General features: G+C 40.1%; 3 protein-coding genes across 5 annotated transcripts in view; 2 read left to right on the top strand and 1 right to left on the bottom strand.

The window, feature by feature from the left end:
- Nucleotides 1-5173, top strand: part of castor1 (cytosolic arginine sensor for mTORC1 subunit 1) — a 34252-nt gene extending 29079 nt beyond the window's left edge. The window contains exons 9-11 of one of the 2 annotated variants that reach the window (XR_014600601.1): nt 14-1846; nt 3586-3728; nt 4446-5173. Coding sequence is in view for 1 of the 2 variants with exons in the window: in XM_084054569.1 (XP_083910695.1) it covers nt 14-85 (72 nt within the window). In the remaining variant the exon portion in view is untranslated. Of the gene's footprint in view, nt 1-13; nt 2064-3585; nt 3729-4445 lie in introns of those variants that run through there. The other variant, XM_084054569.1, reaches the window with a different exon arrangement.
- Nucleotides 5174-9226: 4053 nt separating this feature from the next.
- On the top strand, nt 9227-10808 carry LOC311043442 (uncharacterized protein). Its single transcript, XM_084054684.1, has 3 exons — nt 9227-9316; nt 9528-9685; nt 10218-10808. Exons 1-3 carry the CDS (start codon nt 9301-9303, stop codon nt 10680-10682), a joined length of 639 nt encoding a protein of 212 aa, XP_083910810.1. The 5' UTR covers nt 9227-9300; the 3' UTR covers nt 10683-10808.
- A 1413-nt stretch (nt 10809-12221) lies between these two features.
- spring1 (SREBF pathway regulator in golgi 1) lies at nt 12222-17761 on the bottom strand. 2 transcript variants are annotated; one of them, XM_084054927.1, is made up of 5 exons: nt 16765-17761; nt 16132-16288; nt 15290-15441; nt 14293-14406; nt 12222-12798 (listed from the first exon to the last, which is right to left on the bottom strand). In XM_084054927.1, the coding sequence occupies exons 1-5, from the start codon at nt 16858-16860 to the stop codon at nt 12715-12717; spliced, it is 603 nt and encodes a 200-aa protein (XP_083911053.1). In that variant the 5' UTR covers nt 16861-17761; the 3' UTR covers nt 12222-12714. The 2 variants fall into 2 exon arrangements, with proteins under 2 accessions (XP_083911053.1, XP_083911052.1); XM_084054926.1 differs by lacking the exons at nt 12222-12798; nt 14293-14406 and adding an exon at nt 14834-15201 and having other exon boundaries at nt 15242-15441.
- Between the last annotated feature and the right edge of the window lie 2069 nt (nt 17762-19830).

The raw sequence follows: 19830 nt of genomic DNA, 5'->3' as shown, positions 1-19830 counted from the left end.
GCTTCGTTTCCAGGTCCCCGAGGAGGACATTGTGAGTGTGACGGACGTTCTCCAGCAACAGAGGAAGGAACCTGCCGCCAGTTGATTTTGCCAAAACTCAACAGATGTCTCCCGCTCCATTTGACCCCGCCCACCCGCCGACCAACGCTTTCCAGGAGCTTTTGGGGTGGCAGGGCCACGCCGGAGGAGGAGGCTAATTTACTCTTACCCTTAGGTCGAATGACCCTTTTCGGCTAGTGTCGCTCAACATAAATGACGCATTCTCAACTGGGAATGCTCGACACTTGAAAGTTGAAAATACGTGGTGCTCGTCGAGCGACACTTTGAAAGGGTTCTTCGAGGATGTATAAATTTGCCTTACCTCTGTGCCTAGACTGGCACTGCGATGCCAGCAGCTATTAACCCTACTATGAACCTGTTGCCATGACTGCCAGGAGCACTTCTCTAATGTGTGCGACATACGAGCGCACGAGAAAGCTAAGTTTAAATCACCCTTTACATATTTGGGGCACTGACGCATTGGGACTCGCCATCATTTACAAACACAATACAGACACACATAAATGCACAATTGGATCTAAATTGAGTGCACAAATGCATATATTTACAAATATATATGTGCGCAAATTTGTACGTTCAGAATTTGCATATAATACAGTATATAGGGCTCATTCACTCACTCCCAGGCAACACACAGAACCCAAGACCGATGGGCTGAAGTTCTGTTGTACTTGTAAATGTTATTTTGAGTCTTCCAGCGCCGTTTATGTTGTATTGCCATGTAGCTGAAGGAGCTGATTGTGTCATTGGTTGATTTCTTACTTGGGACTATCAGGTGTTTTTGGTTTAATGTGAAGCACAAAGGTTGAAGGCGGAAGTCTAATAGACCTAACACCATGTTCATTTTAAGTTCAAGTAGAACTTCTGTTTTTTTTTTTTTTTTCTAAGACAAGGCTCCCCCATTTTGATTTGAAATTAATATGCAGGTAATGTAAAAGAGACTTCTAGAACTACGGAGTCAGCCCTATGTTCCCTCAATTTAGGTTTGGGTTTAGGGCTGGAGTGGGGTTAGCATTGAAGAGGGGAACATAGACCTACTACAAAACACAACAGAAATTGTTATCAGAGGTTCCAACAGTGGAAGGATGTTTGTTAAAAAAAATTGCCAGACCATAGGGGGGTGCCTATAAAAGTCAGTGTTTAACTGACTGGCTCCACATTGTTGGAACACATGCATGACTATAGCCTGCTGCGACTATATACTTACATATGACGATGTTGCATGCCGAAAATAGCCAACCAATATACAAGCTCAAGCTTGTAAAACGGCTATATTCAGCATGTGATTTCATCGTTTGACGGAGTATAAGGCATATCACTCCCTTCGTCTGCTGTCGTCGTTTTGCCGACCAATTCAACTCAAACAAACGCAGGCCAATGCATCTAATGTTAATTGAAATCGAACAGCCCATCAAGTAACTGGACATAATGCTTTTGTAACAGACAAAACGGACTCATGATTTTGAAATGTGCTCATTTGCTTTGATTTAACCATCATTATAGCTTCACACATGCTCTGTGTTTTAGAATGAGTGTAAATTCAGCTGTCTAGGTAATTGCATCACAGCAATACTCTAGTCAAGCAGGAAAGTCCTTCATTAGTTCATAGTTGGCATTGGCAAGATAAACGCATTCACTTCAAAGCGTAATATTTTATTTTATTTCAAAAGAATGACTCGACTTCCAGTTTACCAGTCCTGCCACCAGAACAGAAATCAGATGGCATTAGGGGGACGTCAGACAGGGTCCAGGGTCAGGCTGAACTTGCCTAGTCTTATTTCTAAAGGTCAACATTTCTTATAATTTTAAAATGTTCCCCCCAAGGTCAAGAACACTTATGTCTTATAATTTGTTATTTGCACAACAAACTCTCAAGACTAGCTATTAACATATAGATGCGTTTTCTTAGGTACACTTACATTTTGTACATTTTGAAGTAAAATAAGTATTCTGTACACAATTGTAATTTTGTGCCCTTCATTCAATAAAGATTATTGAATTGAGATCATCATTACTTCCCTTCATTGCAAATATCCCATGGTTACAAGGTGTGGGGGGAGGGGTAGTTTTTTTAGTCAGGGACACTGCAACACGTATACCTGGTGATACGGGGGGTGACCTGATGACCTTATAACCAGCCTCTACCCGCTAGGCCATGGGTTCCCAAACTTTTCAGCCCGCGACCCCAAAATAAGGCGGAAATTGACTCGCGACCCCACCTAAACCTGGAGGTCATTTATGCACATAAACTTGCACGTTCGGTGCGCATTTGTAATGTGTTAAAATGGTAAAATGTACCATTTGTGATCATTTTAGATGGTATTTCATTCATTCTGTTGAATAAAAAGTTAAAAAAAAAAAAAAAAAATGATTTTTTTTTTTTTTTTTTTTTAATGACCCAAAATAATTTCGCGACCCCACGTCAGTCTCCCGCGACCCCAAGTGGGGTCGCGACCCCTACTTTGGGAACCCCTGCGCTAGGCTATGCCTGCCCCAAAGGAATACTACCTTGCATCACATCTCTTGATCCAATCAGTTTAAACTTTGTATTTGACTCCAACCTATTGGTCCTTATCACCTTATCCAATTAACCAAGCATTTAGTCGAATGCTTAATTTATTTCATGCTCCGGCGTATGCCGGTGTTGCGCTCAGTATAGCAGATCTTCAAGCACTCAACGTGTGTGTGTGTAACTCAGAGAATTTACAAATGTACACTACAATTTTACTATAGATTTGTACACTCTTGGAGTTAAATTAACGGTCAGGGTTTTACTGCGTAGTGTCTAACTAGTTCGGCCTTATTAGACCAATAGAATGAATGCAGCTAACTTCCTCACAAGAGGAAGTTGGTACCAGGGGTCCCCAAAGAAAAGGTTGAATACTATTCTCTATTCACTAAGTGGTAAAAGTAGGTCAGAGATCAGAAATCCAGCTGTCATAAAATTACAGTGTGTTGCATAATCCATGTGAATGGTCATTTGAAGCATCCCTCTGTTTGACACCTTTCCTTTTTTATGTTGAATAACCATGGTGGAAACACTGATATGACAAACCACGCCTAAACTCAAACTCATACATAAAAAACACCCTTTGTCATAAGAATGATGTCACAAGGATTTATTTTAGGAAACTGTATTAAGTCTTTGTAAGTGTGCGTGTGTGAGCACATGTATGGGAGGAGGTCACTCCAAATATATATAGACCTGTTGCCTTATTGCATTTTTGGTAGCAAAAATTTCCCATTGGGTTTATCATTTGCAATATTTTGACAGAGCAACATTTCTATTGTCACCATGAAATGTCAACTTAATGGATTTCTAAAGCAGAATGGTAAATCTATTTATTTAATTATTTGCATGTTTAGATTAGATATATTAATAAGATACATATTCAAACTGCAATATATTACTGTATGCATTATTACATTTACAGTAATGTGATAAAAGAGAGAGTGTCAGTGCAGACTTGACACGCGATCACATCTCACTTCAACAAAGTGGCCAACCTCTCCTCTTTCCTACAGTTCCACTCTTCATTCTCCTGCTCATCACGGTGATGCCAGTGTTCCTGGCTCCAGTGAGTAAAGACTGTAAACAGACTCTGGAAAGGGCTCAGAATCTTTCGACGCTAGTAAGAGAAGAAACAATGGAGACATTAGAAGCGTATGTAAGTACCAGTCAGTGATTGCCTACCCAGTAAAAATGTAACTCTGCGAACTTTCAAATGGAACCAAATGTACGCATAAGGGTCCATTTGGTTCCATTTGTGCACTCTTAGAGCTACAATTTGACATACATTTACTATGTAACGCCTAACTTAGCCTATACTGTCATTTTCAACTGAAAGACATGATACGATTTGTTGACGTATTGAGTTATTTTTGTCGCAGTTGTGCAACAAAGTATTATTCCCATAGTTGCACACGCCTGTGGGTGCGTATACACACACACACACACACACACACACACACACACACACACAGGATTACTGGCCAGTCCATTCAGTTCAGGTGAATATCACAGCACAGGTTTTGTCACATCTTATGTGGATTTCGGCCTTCCATGCAGCCGTTTTAATTCATTGTAATAATATTTAGGCTCAATGGGGATATCCTCATGTAACACTTGTGACTCAATATGTGTCATTTGGATCCAGATTGAACCTGCTAGTGTTGCTGCCTGGTTTGAATTGTCTTACCCTCGACATTGTTTAGACTAGTAACCCAGCAGCTCTTCCTCCGTATTCTGTATGTGGTCAAAATGGTTATTGTCAAGTTTGGAATACATTATTTGCATGGGTTTTTAGCACAAACTTGGTTGATGTGGTTGGTGCCATATTAGAATGCAGCGGAATGATGACAGGTTACCCTCTCTGTTCTTACAGGTGAAAGTTCATGGCACCATGGAAGGGCCCTATCCAGAGGAGGTCCCTGAGGCCACCATCTCTGGTTCCAACGTCACAGAGAAGCTGCAGAGTATCTACACCAAGGAGATGCTTTTCCTCTGGCACCTGTCCAAGGTAGAGGAGTACCAGAATAAAGTGTGGGACAGTCCAGAGCCCCTCAAGACGATCATGACAAGGACCATGATGCGAATAAAGCTTAACCATAGCCCAACAATGAAGCAGCTGCTCAACATCCTTGATCCGGAGCGTGTCCCGACTACGGAGGCCCCGCCAGAGTTGTCCCACACTGATGACTTTAAAATCCAACGCTATGGATGGGCCATCCTATCCAGCCTCAAAGATCTGTTTGGCCAGGTGGAGAAAGAACTTATGGACCTGGAGGAAAAGGCTGTGTGCGACAGCAGAGGGTGAAATCTTTTTAGCAACGTGCTAAACTTTTAGACGTTGTATAGTGTTATTTATTGATGTTCAATATTTATAACGTATTTATATTTATTAGTTTATTTATTCCCTTATATGCAGGCTGCATATGTATTTGTATAGACGTTGTGTGTCTCTCATGTAGTATAAGTCACTGTCCGCAACCTCTAATGTAGCCTGTATGATGAAACATGAAATATAGTCGTGTGCGTGTGTGTGTGTGTGTGTGTGTGTGTGTGTGTGTGTGTGTGTGTGTGTGTGTGTGTGTGTGTGTGTGTGTGTGTGTGTGTGTGTGTGTGTGTGTGTGTGTGTGTGTGTGTGTGTGTGTGTGTGTGTGTGTGATAAATTCATTGAAGGATAAGGTGTTCATTATACAATACTGTATATACAGGATAACCTGTGTGTGTGTGTGTGTGTGTGCGTGCGTGCGTGTGTGTGTGTGTGTGTGCACTGTGTTTGCCTGAGGGAGCTGTCTAGTAGTAGAAGAGCAAATCTCCAAAAAAGCCTTTATTTTGTTTAATTTGGTTCCATGGCAGGCAGACAGGCAACAGACCATTAGTGTCCACTGTTCATAAGCCTGGTTGAACAGTGTGTCCCAGAGCCTGCTGGTCCGGGCTTTGAGGCTGCAGTACTTCTTGCCAGATGAAAGCAGCCGAGAGAGTCCATGGTTAGGGTGGCTCAGTCTTTGATAGGCCTGTGGTGTTTAAAGTCACACCGTCCTTTATATTATTTATATCCTGCATGGAGGGATGCTCACATCCACTGATGATCTGAGCGGTCCGCACCACCCTCTGTAGTGCTTTGCGGTTCAGGGCAGTGCCGTTCCCATGCCAGGCGGTGATGCATTCAGCCAGGATGCTCTCAGTGGTGCCTCTGTAGAAGGCCCGTAGGATCTTTGGCCCCGGGCTGAACTTCTTCAGCCACCTGAAGTGAAAGAGGCATGCTGTGCCTTTTTCACGACTTGGCCGATGTGCTCGTCCCAGGTGAGGTCCTCCATGATGTGAACATGGAGGACCTTGAACCTCTAAACTGATTACCATGACACCACAATATTTAGAAAAAAGGTTTATCATGGGCCCAGCAAGAACTGGTTAACTGCTCACAGTAGCATCATGACATTATATTGGCCAAAAGAGGACTATGTCAGAAGCAGTACAACACCTTGGCGGAGGTCTGTGCTCTACTGACCTCATTTTCTAGTGAATAAACAGATGATGCACAATTATTTGTTGACTTGATAATGACTGTACAACAAGTCATCAAATAGTTTAAAAAAAACGAAACAAAAATGTATTCCTGCAGCAAATCTGTTTTCTGTTGTAAGGTATAACCGTCATACCCTGAAGAACACCTACTGTATATTGTGTCGAAACATTGATTGGTAAAATAAAAATAAAGAAAGTTATTGCATCGTGGCTACGAGCTGTGCGACCTCTTTTCTTTGCATCTCCTTACTACTGGTGTGCGCTCCTTTTCCATCGTTTGCATCAAATTGGCCTTATTCCATTCTAATCCTAATCCTAATGTGCAATGCCTGACCATGTAAATAGTTTGGGGACTATTGTTTGTTTGTAACATTTTGAGCAGTTTGTTAGGATTGGACAACCCTTTGACCTACTCTAAACCTCCTAGGGTTGTAAGGATATTGTGGTTAGTGTCTCATCTACACACACAGGAAGTGTGATGCTAGAGGGTGATGGCATGTGTTTTGATGGTATGAAGCAATCTCTGTAGTGTACACACATTAGGGCTGAGATGACATGATCAAATGAAGATGTTTCCATTGACAGCATGCCAGATTAATCTCATCTGATGCACTTTTGACTTCAGCAAACATGTTTACCAGTAATAATATGTGACAAATGAGAAAGATCTTGTACTATAGGCGACGTCTTATTCCCTTCGGGTTTGAAACCTTATTGTGTTTACATTTGTTCATTACTATTCTTCTTCCCTCGGCTTTTGGCAATTTCCCGAAACTTTCTGGAATAGTAGATATGATATGAATATTTGCCCAATCAACCTGATAGTGACACTAATAGTTAAGGGTTAATTTTCAACATTTGAAAGGCCATATCATATCTCCCATAGTATACTGTAACTGTGAATGAGAGGGAACTTTGTATGCAAATGAAGTACTGTATAATGCTATAGTGGTTCTCAAAGTGGGGTTCGGGGTCTCCACCAAAAGTAATTAATATAGCATCAAAATCAGTTTAACCACTTTAACCCTATTTTTTCTTAGGCTATTCAAAAACGGTTGATCTAGATGCTCATGTGACACCATGCAATGTGCTGTGAGCTTGTAAATCTGCTTAAAATTCTTGAAGAAATGTTTTAAAATATTTAGAAATTGTTTAACACAAATCTTCCCTGGCACAAAATATACTGCTCAAAATAATTAAGGGAACACACTTTGATCCCTTAATTATTTTGAGTTTTCATGAACTGTGTACATACTGCTAACAAAAAACGCTCAAAAGAATTAAGGGATCAAAGTGTTCCCTTCATTATTTTGAGCAGTGTATTTTCCAACGGAGGTCCGCACTGTTCCGCAGCCAAATACATATCAATTTAAGGGTCCTTGACATGAAAATGTTTGAGAACCACTGCTCTGCAAAATGGACCACACGTTTCCAGCCATATATATTTTAGCATGGCTGGTCTCACAAACATCTTCTCTCTCACTCTTTTTCAATTCAATTCAATTTTATTACAGTATCAAATCACAACAAGTTGTCTCAAGACACTTTACATGTAGAGCAGAGACCCGACAGTCCCACCCTGAGCAAGCAATTTTGCGACAATGGCACCGAAAAACTCCCCCTTAGCTGGAAGAAACGTCAGGCAGACCCTAGGCTCTAGGGTGGGGGCCTTCTGCCTCGACCGTGTCGGGGGGAAAGAAGAGAGAGAGAGGGAGAGACAGAGAGAGATACAAGTAGTAACAATAACAATAGTAGCAAATATAATAGTGTAAGATAGTATATGATAACATAATATAGTATAACAATAATGTGTATACAGTATGTAATGGTATAAGAATGTTAAGATGATATACAGTATAGTGTAGTGGTATAGTGTAATGTAGTAGGAATCCACGGTCGTGCTCCATGGAGAGCTTCTACACTCCCCATTACTTTGGATAGTTAACCCCAGGTATTTTAAACTCCTTCACCTCTTTGCCACCTCTCCTCCTTGTATCCTCACCGTTCCACTGTCCTCCCTCTTGTTCACGCACACACACAGTATTCTGTCTTACTCCTGCTGACTTGCATTCCTCTTCTCTTCAGACTCTCTTCAACCTGTTCCCTCCTCTCACTTCATATCACAATGTTAACTGTGTGTGAACATCATAGTCCACGGTGCCTCCCGCCTGTCCTCATCTGTCAACCTGTCCATTACCAACGCGAACAATGTAAGCCCACTTCCACCGTGAACCCAATCCTGCAGGGGGTTCAGTTTCAGCTTCACCCAGCTGATGGCTGCCCAGATGGTCATGATTCCCACTAAGCTACTGCCGCCACGTGGCGTTATTATTATCAACAGTAGAATCTCAACAAAATGAAACATTTCACAGTTTATCATTTTATAAAATACAAGTTCAATGATTCTCATTTACTTTTCTTTATTGGACATACCATCTGCCACATAAAATACATAGAATTATAATGCAATGACAGACATGAAGTGAACACCAAAAACAGGTCCAGACATGTTTTTGGTGACACATTCAGTACATTCAAATACATGTAACACAGCCCATCATATAGCACCCTCCTTGTTTAGAAGATACACTGTTGAAGGGATGAAAGAGTTCTTACACCTATTCAGGTATCTTTATGTTTATTTAATTGGAACCCCATGGGTCTACCTGATGACAGCAGTTTATATTATGAGTAGCCTACAGATCATAAAGAGGAGCCAGTGATACTTTTCCTAGCATTCCCTTTGATTTATACATTTTTACACTTTGTATTCTTTGTATTTGTTTGAAGATATATTCTTTATTGGGATTGTAACTTCAAACTGTCACTTGCGGCAATAATCTTTTATTTACTCATTTATTTATTTATTTGTTTTGCTACAGTATCTGTTTGAGTTTGCAACACCAAAACATTTGTTCTCTCTTTTTTTTTTATGTGAACATTTTAAATGCAATTGACATGACACAGAAATGACGTGCAACGCATATAATAATTTGATCTTTATCACTTTGAAGTGTGTGGGTTTTTTTTTTTAACCAAAGGATACAGATATGAAGGAAGTCATTATTTGAGACACCTCCTCTATGAGTCTTTCTGAATATATATAAATGCATCTTGTGTGATTTGGATATAGTCAGTCACACACTGCAAAAGTTCTGACATTGCTTTAAAAATATTTGACAACTGTGCACTTGTTCTCGTCTTTCAGAATGAAGCACAATTCAGGTACAGTTAACAATACTTTCATCATTTCAACCATTCAACAAAAAACATTGTGACAGTCTGACATTTCTTAACAGCAGACCATATCTTTGAACCTTTACCAATACAGGATTACTATCTGTGTGCTTTCAGAGCGACACAAACACTCACATTTCTAATTTAAGTTTGAACGGTGAGCATTGCAAGCATTGTAACTGTGCTCACATCTCCTCAGGATTTCTCAAGGTGACATTTTTCTGGGTGCTGATTGTGAGACAAAGCATGGATGCCTCCCATGTGCCTTTGAGGCGTCATTTCATCGGTGATCCCTGCAGGCCCATAGAGTTGACAATCCTTTCTGAAACTCTTGTCAGACAGAGTTTGACCCTCTTTGTAAGTATTTCTTTGCCTTATTAATGTAACGTTGCTTTTGCCTTTATTAGACTTCATCTCATGGTGTTTTAAAGCTATTTTCTTTCACACTTAACCCATTTCAGCAGAATAAGGCTTACATTTTATTTTACAGTACATTTCTAACTTCTAAAACAGTTGTGTTGTTGTAATTCATGGACTGAAATATGTTTTGGGTGTTTCATCGCTTGGTTTTGAATTGGCCAAAAATACAAAATAAAAGTAAAATACAATTCTTGAATTACCTAATCCTTGGTTGTTTTAGGGTGTAAAGACAAAGTGGGGTTTTGTGCAGATTTCTTCAACGAATAATAATAACCATAGTGGCTCCATATTGTGTGCTAAATATGCTTTGAGAAGGACGTGATCATGACATCATTTTTTTATGGTTAAGGAGTGGGTGAATAATTAAAGAATTATACAGTAATAATGGCATTTGGGTTTTGGCCCTATATCTTCTGCAGATTAATTGAATCAAATTCTACTTAATGACACTGTTTTTCTTTCCTTCCAGAATGAATGGAATGGAAACGATCTCCCTCCATGGTCCCCTGGCTTTCCTGAGCTCCGCACTCCCAAGAACTCTTCTCAGCCTGGGTCAAAAATTCAGTGTAGCCTGCTATTCATGACCCAAGCCCTGGTTGAAATCCTGAAGGACCAGGAGGACGACATAAACCCCAAAGCCAACGACCTTCATGATAAGCTCAAAGAGGCTATTAAAAGGGTGAAAGGCCTCGCTGTCTGTCTGAAGCGAGTTCTTGGAGGGGAGTGCTCCCCAAGACCACCCAGACCCAATATGCCAAATCACACCTTTGAGAAAAAACAGTGGGGACATACGCTATTGGGGGCATCTAGGGATTACCTGGCCTGGCTGCAGCATGAAATCACGCTTCAAAAGTCAAAGGTCAATATGAAACATCGCACACCTATCAAGCCGGCTCTTGTTAAATACTTTGAGGGGAGCGGTTATCTTTTGTAAGTCTGGAGCTGATGCAAACTTTAATGTAATGTGTTATGCAGACATGGATATTGTTTGTGGCAGTTTATCTATGTCAACATGAATAGCATTTTAAAGGCATTGGTCTATATGTACCACTTTACTACTGCATTTCTGCACATCATGAAATTCAGTTCCATCATGTATTGCTTTGGATTTACATGTTTTTTAAGCTTTCTACATTTTCTACATATTATTTTCTATTAAAAATAAATGATATTATATTTAATAACAAATTCTTCGTCCCATTCTTCATGCAATAGAGATTCATTATGTTCTAGCCTTTACTTTTGGACTAATGCAGAATAATGCAGCTTTATTCTTGCCCAGTTAACTATTGTACTGACAATATGAACCATGGCTTTGCTGATTTAATAGTTTATTTAGTGACAACAAGCTGCTCTCCAGTGACCGTAATTAATCAACTTGCCAACGAGGCAAAAATGAGAAGGAGTTCTAATAAATTTCCTAATTACAATACACAGTTTGTTTTCTGTGCCTTCAGAATGATTAATTGTGCTGCTCTGACCATCTTTCCCATGTGATTGGTTTACTTTGCCTGAGGTATGAAATGCTGATAAGAATCATCTTCAGGGAGCCAACAGTTTGGACTCCAATCACTATAGTCCATATTGCAATTTGTGGACAGATGGACAGTGCACAGTAAGGCAGATAAGGCTGTCAATCTCTGTCACATCAATGCAAGGGAAACAACTGCGCTGCAAACAAGACTGATGTGTGTGCCGTCTTTATTAAATTAAGTTTTCAATTCATATTCAGTGATAAAAGGTTTCATGATCCTACAGGAGGAGTTCCCAAAAATGTTCAGCTCGAGACCCAAAATAGAAATTTGGTTTCTCCACGGGACCCCCAAAAAAAACTTTATATATACATACATACAAAAAATAATTTAAAAAAAAGTAAGAGCAGTTGGGTAAAAAAAAACAAAAAACGGGATATTACTACACAACCCATAATGCGACCTTATTTTGGGAAACAATGTTATAGCTTCGTACGTCATATGAGTCATCGTTTTTGGAAATGTTTTCAGATTGACTTGATAAAGACATTTTTCTATGTTGTCTTTTGATTCATCCTAGCATTACTGCCACTGATTTCATCATCCGTGATTTTTCTCGGTTCTGGTGGTTAAGAAAGAGCACGGAAGCTGCCTGACATAAGACTTTGTTCTTTTTCAAATGTCTATTGCCTTTACGACATCAGTTTTCAAAAACACATATCTGTTAAAGCTACTGGAAAGTCGGGTTGCTGCTCAAAATTGTCAGAATTGTTAGGTAATACTGTACAGTGCCTAACATTTAAATTTAAAATCAGTTTTGCAAAACAACAAAAGTCTTTTGAATCTTTTTGGAATTAGTTTAATTAAAGCAAATTGTATATTTATTTTACATTTCTAGTTACATTCGTTCTTTATAATAATGAGAATTTCCACTGAAATTCCACATTATAGCAAATACTGTCTTGAAAACAATTAAAAAGCATAAAATATGAGCCAATTAATTTCACAGTTACTTTTATTAAATAGCTATTCCATATGCATGCGCTACACACATAAGTTATGATACATTCTTTTGCAGTTTAAAAATACCCAACGATACATAAAACATTATTGCCTTATGTCAGGGTTTAAAATGAAGCCTATTACATGATGGTTGGTATGAAGATAATTCCATCGGATGAGCTGCCTGCTAATGTAGACCTGATGATCATCACGGATGAAGTTATGAAGCATTTCTATGCACTTATGAAGTGTAAATAACAAAGTCACATACAGCATTTGTCCATTCTGAGGTTGCTATTGGAGGCATGGTTATCAAGCCTTATATATGTCACTGCAATTCAAGATTGTCCAAAATAGCAATTCAGACAGAGATGGAGAGGGCTTTGTTGTTTTGTTTTTCTCCAGGCACCATTAGTGGTCCCACATGTGCACTCTCTAGGACCACTGTTCTTCTTGTACTTCCTTAGTATGATAGGATAGAATAGCAAACATTCATATAGGAAGGAGTTCTGGAGGGCTTTCTCCATAGCAGTACTTCGCCTGAGGATTTCGATAGGTGTTTTCATGTTGAACACTCTGTAGGAGAAATAAAGGATGGGAATACTTAAAACGCAGGCAAATACAGTCACGAGTTATGTGTAATACACTACTTCTGGGGTATTTAGGTCCTATCCGGTGTTTATCCACTTAAACCCTATATTTATATATACAGTATATACGTTGACTGGAGTCTCCCAGGGGCCTTAACTAGGCCCTCTCCTTTTGTCCCTGTACAACAAATCTCTTGGCCAACAAGTAGCTGATCTACAAGCTCACAATGCATCAAAAGATCTGCTATTTACACCAACTGTTCGCCCCAGAATATGGACGCTAGGGTTCATGTGGTTCAATTCTTAATATTTTTACAGTACACAAACTACCATAAAACACCACAAAGACAAAGCACCCATGTAACAAATATTTAAATGTATCTGGAATGCCTCAAGCGTAGTTAAGGAAGAGAAATGTATTCTTTTTGTTTCCTCTGTCTTCCAATGAGACAGTCTCCAGTACCGACAGCATCCAAAAACTTGTTTTATTGTGAAGAGGAGCAGCCTATATAATATCAACTAACTAGCTCACTTAACTCACACTACATAAATAAACTGACAATTGCCAGATTAATGGTAACTGGTTCATTGTATTACTCAATGGCTCTCTAGTTATTTTTGACAAAGTTAGCAAAGTGGACTTTACATTGCAATATGCTTATTTTTTTATTATTATTTTGCAATATGTATTGCAATATCTAAAATGCATGAGTTGCATAATTCTACCTGATACTGTATGTAGATCTGCAAATATATAAACTTCAATAGCCCCATTTATCACTCTACAATGATTAGGGTGAATTTAAAGGGTGAAATAACTTGGCCGTTGTTCGATATTCTGGTTGACATGACACCTGTGAATGCAGAATGTGCGTACAAGTCAAGATCACCTCATTAAATCACTGTTATTTATCAGATGGACTGACCCACTTAAACTATGTTTCTTACAGAGTAGTCATGAAGAATGCAAATATTGCCAATTTTCATTTTATATACTGTATCAATAAGTGAAAGTCTTTTAATACTAAGTGACTGACTGACTCAACTTGCCTTAGCTATACTTAGCAAAGTCACTATTGCACATGTGTACAATGTGGTGTCAATGTTGAAGCAACTATTTTGCGTAATCGTCATAATAGTGTTGAAAAATGCTTGCAATGCATACAGAAGCAGAAATAGTTGATCTACAAGCTTAGATCGTAGATTGTAAGCTTGTAGATGAGCTATTTCCGTTTATTATATCATTATTATGTAATGTCTTTATATATTTCAGTTATTTGGCATAATATCTGCCCTGTGCAATTTTTTATTACAAAGCTTAAAAGGAAAACAAATGTAATTTTTATTCATATGTTCCAATGTCCAATGCCAAAAACGCAATAAAATCGTTAATCGCAATTATTTGTCCGACAATTAATCGTCAAGTTGTTTTATAGCCGTTTGAGCTGAGATGTCACAGTTGACTTTAGTCTATACCTACTTGTGAGGACGTCCTGCACTTGGCCAGGCACAGTTCAAAATGGTCCTCCACTGCGGTGAAGAGGTTCTGGAAGCCCTCAGCAGCACGGTTCAGGAAACGCTCCAGCAGAGGTTGCTGAGGAAGAGGAACAGAGAAATTGAAATTAGCACATTTAGACCCGAGGGCGATTCTAAAAATGCCTTCTAAATCGTTTTTCTGAAAAACATATGTTGTCGGGAAGAAACCTCTTTCTCCATATTTGATTTATTATTTTTTTTTTTTCATAAATTAACACCCTACTTGATCATACGTCACACTGAAAGCATCAAATGTAGCAGATCTGACAGCGCATTGCGGGTTCGAGTACCGATCCCGACAGCCTTCGCTGCGCGTCACTCCCCATTTCCTGTCAGCCTACTGTCCGAACAATAATAAAAAAAAATAAAAAAATAAATAATAATAAAGGCATAAAAAGCCCAAAAATAAATCTTAAAAAATAGCAGATATACAAGCTCGAAGCGCGGTGCGAAACGGCACGTTTTGAGCTTGTAGATCTGCTACTTTTGAGGTTTCCATCCGACCGAGAAGATATCTAGCTAAAATCTATAAATGACAGATGCTTTCTCGGTTTTAATGGGGTAAGGCACAGAATCTGATTTCAATCTGTGCTCGACTGTTTGTGCTTACATGCTAAGCCCACTGCCATGTGATGTTTTTAGGTGAAAGGTGTTGTCCATCAAGATTAGTATTTGAGTCATATCTCATCTTACATGGTAAAAGATAAGCACACAGCAGTTGCAATGTCTCAAGAAACTGTGCAAAATGCATCTGGGTACACAGTAAAATCCTGAGTGTTGATTTCACTCCAAGAGTGTACAAATGGAACCAAACAGGTTCATTCTGTTCCCTTTGTACACACTCAGAGTTAAACTAACACTCAGGATTTAACAGTGCTATAGATGCAGTAGACAGGATCTGCAGAAGCCCCTGGGCAGAGTCCCAACATTATGTAGACTACCTTGTCAGGTTGGAGGCAGCAAGACACACAGTACTCGTAGATGTTGCAGCAGCCATTGGCCAGACAGCTTTTACAGATGTACTGCCTGGAGCTGGGAGCGTTCACGTTACAGCAGCCGTTCACCAGCAGATCCTTCCTCTCGCAGACATAACCTGTGAATCGTTAACAATGACCCAGATCAGTGGCTCTCTTTAAACATTTTAACAACACAAATCTTGTATGGGGGTCCCTGGCACAAACTCCTTTCAGATGGGAGTCCGCAGCCAAATACATGTTATTTTGGGGGTCCTTGACATGAAAAAGTCTGAGAACCACTCAGACCAAAAATCTTCACAAGGCTACACATATCTGCATGGTAGAGCCAGAGTAGAGACAGAATTTTTGTAAGTGTTGGAGTTTGGAAGCGCTCGTGTTCAGTAACGCAACGTCCTTCTGCCTCCAGCATTATGTGCAATTTAGAAACAGGTGGTACGCAGGACCGTTGAGTGATTTCCAACGAGCGCTTCCAAACTCAAACACTTAGAAAGATTATCACCTGCACAGGATTTATTGACAGAAAGTAGCTCATAACATGTCTATGGTGGCTTTTTATGAAACAAAAACTTGGCAGTCTACAAAGAGGATAATCCAAGCTTTCCGTACAGCTGCAATGTTGTGAGTTTAACGTTGTTTAATACAATGAGATCGGACCTTTCTGTTTGGATGTATGGGCTGTCAAGGGTTGGTATTGCAACTCTAGATGCCAGATATAAAAAATAGCATCTAAGAGTTGCTTGCGGCTAGGCAACACATATCTGTAAGGTAGAGCCAGGACTTCAATCCAGGCCTATCTCAGTGCTCACCAAGTTCATCCGTGAGCAGCGTCTTGCCCTGGATGGAGTTCCTGCACTGAGTGATCTGTCGGCTGCTGTTGCCCAGGTTGAAGCGGACCTTCCACGGGATGCGATGGTCCGGATCCCTCACCTCCAGGAGGGTGCGGTCCCGTATGGTTCGCTCCTCCTGCGCAAAACATACGACGGCAAATCATTTTATAACTTGCATCGCTCTGGATCACAGATTATAGCTCGACAGGCTCAGGGAGGTTTACCACAGCACTAGGGTTGGGATCCGGAGAAATAAGGACGAACCGGATCCAACATTGAGGAACCGGAATCGTTTCCATCACATTTGGAACCGTTTCTGGAGCCGGTTTATCACACTGTCAGAGCTGGTATGTGGACTTCACGTCAATTACAATACCGGTGATTCTCAAACTTTTACATTTCAAGGACCATCATAACTCTGAGAGTGTACAAATTTCATTTGTACACTCTCAGAGAGTTACAGACCTGTTAGGGTCCATTTGGAACCCCCTATAGGAAACGCTATAGGGAACCGTTAAGGAATCTGACCATTAAGGAACCAGAATCGTTAAAATCCTTAAGGATCCCAACCCTTACCACGGCACAGCCGGGACAACATTAGTTCCAAATTACCTGTTTGAGTGTGCTAGTGAGGAAGTAGATGAGGGAAAGTCCAAAGACTACACCCAGGACCCAGCGCTTTCTTAGTAATCGGCGTAGAACCATCATGGCATGGTCTTCTTGGGGAGATGCCACCAGTGAGCTCTCAGTCAGAACCCTCTGTAGGTCTGAGCTCTGGGATGTATGTAATACTGTCTGACAATACCTTACTATGTCTCAACCCCTCAGACGACAGCTAGCAGAGAGGCTAGCTGTCTTTATTAAAACACAAAGAGAACTCCCAGACACAAAGAGGCCAATGCATTCCAGTATTGAGGTTAGGACCTCTATGGAAACAAGTCCACTGGACTTTTTTTTGGGGGGGGGGGGTGATCTTTTTAGACTAAGTGTTTGACTGTGCTGTTTGCGTTTCTGTCTAATTAAATATTCAATCAATCAATCCACTACTTCAGCTAACCCATTTTTGCACGCTTTACTAGCAGCTGGCTGAGCAGATCATGCCTGTGAGACGCGTTGATGTGCAGCTACAGACATGAAATCACAATGTGACTCTTGCACATGCACGCTGCACTGACAGAACAGAACAGATGATGGGGTGTGCATTCCCTATGCATTCAAATAGATGAGATGAAATTCAGTATTTTCTGCACTGTTTGTTTTATTATTTTAGGAATGTCTTTCTTTTCTAAAGCTGCTTGCAGATGGAAAACAAATGACAAATAAAGCAATCTTGAATATTGATGCAAGCAAGCTAACGGTTTATCAACCTAAAAAGGCTGCTTTGTTAGCCTATATAGCTAGCTGGCCCATGGCACTGCTAGTTGTCTCACGTAGACGTCCATGGGATACAATTTTTAAACACTATGTTTTTTAATCAAACGCTCTTCTTCTGACTCTATAAGTGTAATAATAAAGTATATAAGGGTCCAACGTGGTGTGATCAGAGAGCGGCTGGTTTGGTTTGTTGGGTTGAATCCTCTCTGGAGCTGCTGTGACTGACATCCACCATCAAAACAGACTGCAAACCATCGTTGCCAGCTCGTGCGAGAGAAACAAGCAACCAGAGTCTAGGAAACCATCCCAAAGCCCTTTAAACAAGCTTAAAGCCCTTTAAACATATTTAAAGGGCTTTGAGCTTATACATCTATTTTTTTTTTAAATCGTGGAAGAAAATGTGAAAAAATGGAATAATTTTGAAACTTTTAGGCTAACAACAAATCTTGTGTGGGGGTCCCTGGATTCTGGAATAACATATTTTCAAATGGGGGTCCGCAGACAAATACATATTCATTTGGGGGTCCTTGACTTGAAAATGTTTAAGAACCACTGGTTTAAACAACATTTAGGAAACAAGCCCAAATAAGCACCTTACTTTTTAGAAACAAAACCCCCCCAAAAAAACGCAACTCGCAACTAACCAATATTTTCATGCAACTTTGCAGAAAAAGAAGCCCAAAGTCGCTTATAATAAGCTGACATGGCAACACTGACTGCAAACACGGATGTGTTGTGATGGAAGGAGAGGCTCGCTGATTGGTGGACGGGCTGTCTGGTGACGTCACGCAGGAAGCTCTAGCTTCTTTTCTTTTCTTTTTTTTATTGTCGGCGAGTGTTGTTGATCCCATGGCACGAAAGGACGGTCATGTGATTGGCTATAGTTAGTTGTCTAGCAACCGTAGAAATATAAATTAAAAACACTGTTCATGGATTTTTTTTCTTATTTTAATGGGTATGTCACCTACTATAGCAACTCTGTAGTAGGTGAGTCTAAATGCAGTCTAAATTAAGAAATTAAATCCTATTTTCAAACATTTCCCCCCAAAAAATATTTTATTAAATATGGCCTAACCCTTTATTTATTTATTATTTGTTTTATTTATATATTTTATTATTATTTTTTTAATTGCAGAACTTGTCAACATCACATTCCCTGACAACCAACTAGCCAATCAACAACGACCAGTCACTTTGGGCTATAGGATCTAGAAGACTCGACTCGCCCATCAATTTCCCACAGCATCGAAGAATCTCTCAGCTTCCAGCTAACCAACCTATCTAACATAGAATGACACATGCAGGAGGCTAGTGACTGAGGTAACATTTCTCTTATGTGTAGGTTACCTCTTACAAGCTGTAGAATAATGCATTCAATAAAAAACAAGGGCAGTATATAGCAGGTGCAGCCAATCCACCTGTCATGTTGATGCTTTGCCTTTGTTATTGTGCATCCCCAATGCAATGTTGATTGTGTGTGTGTGTGTGTGTGTGTGTGTGTGTGTGTGTGTGTGTGTGTGTGTGTGTGTGTGTGTGTGTGTGTGTGTGTGTGTGCCTGTATGCGTGCGTGCATGGGTGTGTGTGTGTGTGTGTGTGTGTGTGTGTGTGTGTGTGTGTGTGTGTGTGTGTGTGTGTGTGTGTGTGTGTGTGTGTGTGTGTGTATCCCACAATGTTGATGGTGTGTGTGCGTGTGTGTGTCCAACCATGTTTATTTTTTGTGGGTGTCTGTGTGCATCCATCCCAACAATGTACATTGTGTGTGTGTGTGTGTGTGTGTGTGTGTGTGTATGTGTGTGTGTGTGTGTGTGTGTGTGTGTGTGTGTGTGTGTGTGTGTGTGTGTGTGTGTGTGTGTGTGTGTGTGTGTGTGTGTGTGTGTGTGCGCGTGTGCGTGTGTGTGTGTGTGTGTGCGTGTTAGGGCTTTCACCAACTAGTCGACTAGTCGACTAGTCGACTAGTATAACCACTAGTCGACCTTGTTAGTTGATAGTTGATAGTTGAAAAACAAAAAAAACAAAAAAAAACTTTTTTTTTTTTTTTTTTTTTTAATTAAATTTTTAATGCTATAGTAATGGCCCATCTTACTATTATTATTATCCTCCTGACTTTATTTTTTATCAAAAGGGGGTCAAAAGCATGCCCAATAAAAGCCTATTATTGGGCAATGGGGATCCTTGGAGACGCTGCTGTGGTGCTGTGCTGCTGTGCCAGAAGCGCTTCCCTTAAAACGCCATAAAAATAAGGGCAGGAAGATAATAATAATAGTAATGTAGTAGTAGGATGGTATTAAAACAGTGCCACCAAAA

The sequence above is a fragment of the Gymnoscopelus microlampas genome (assembly GCF_963454915.1).
Source record: "Gymnoscopelus microlampas genome assembly, chromosome: 4".
In the NCBI taxonomy this organism is placed as follows: domain Eukaryota; kingdom Metazoa; phylum Chordata; class Actinopteri; order Myctophiformes; family Myctophidae; genus Gymnoscopelus; species Gymnoscopelus microlampas.
This window is presented reverse-complemented; position numbering and strand designations above follow the sequence as displayed.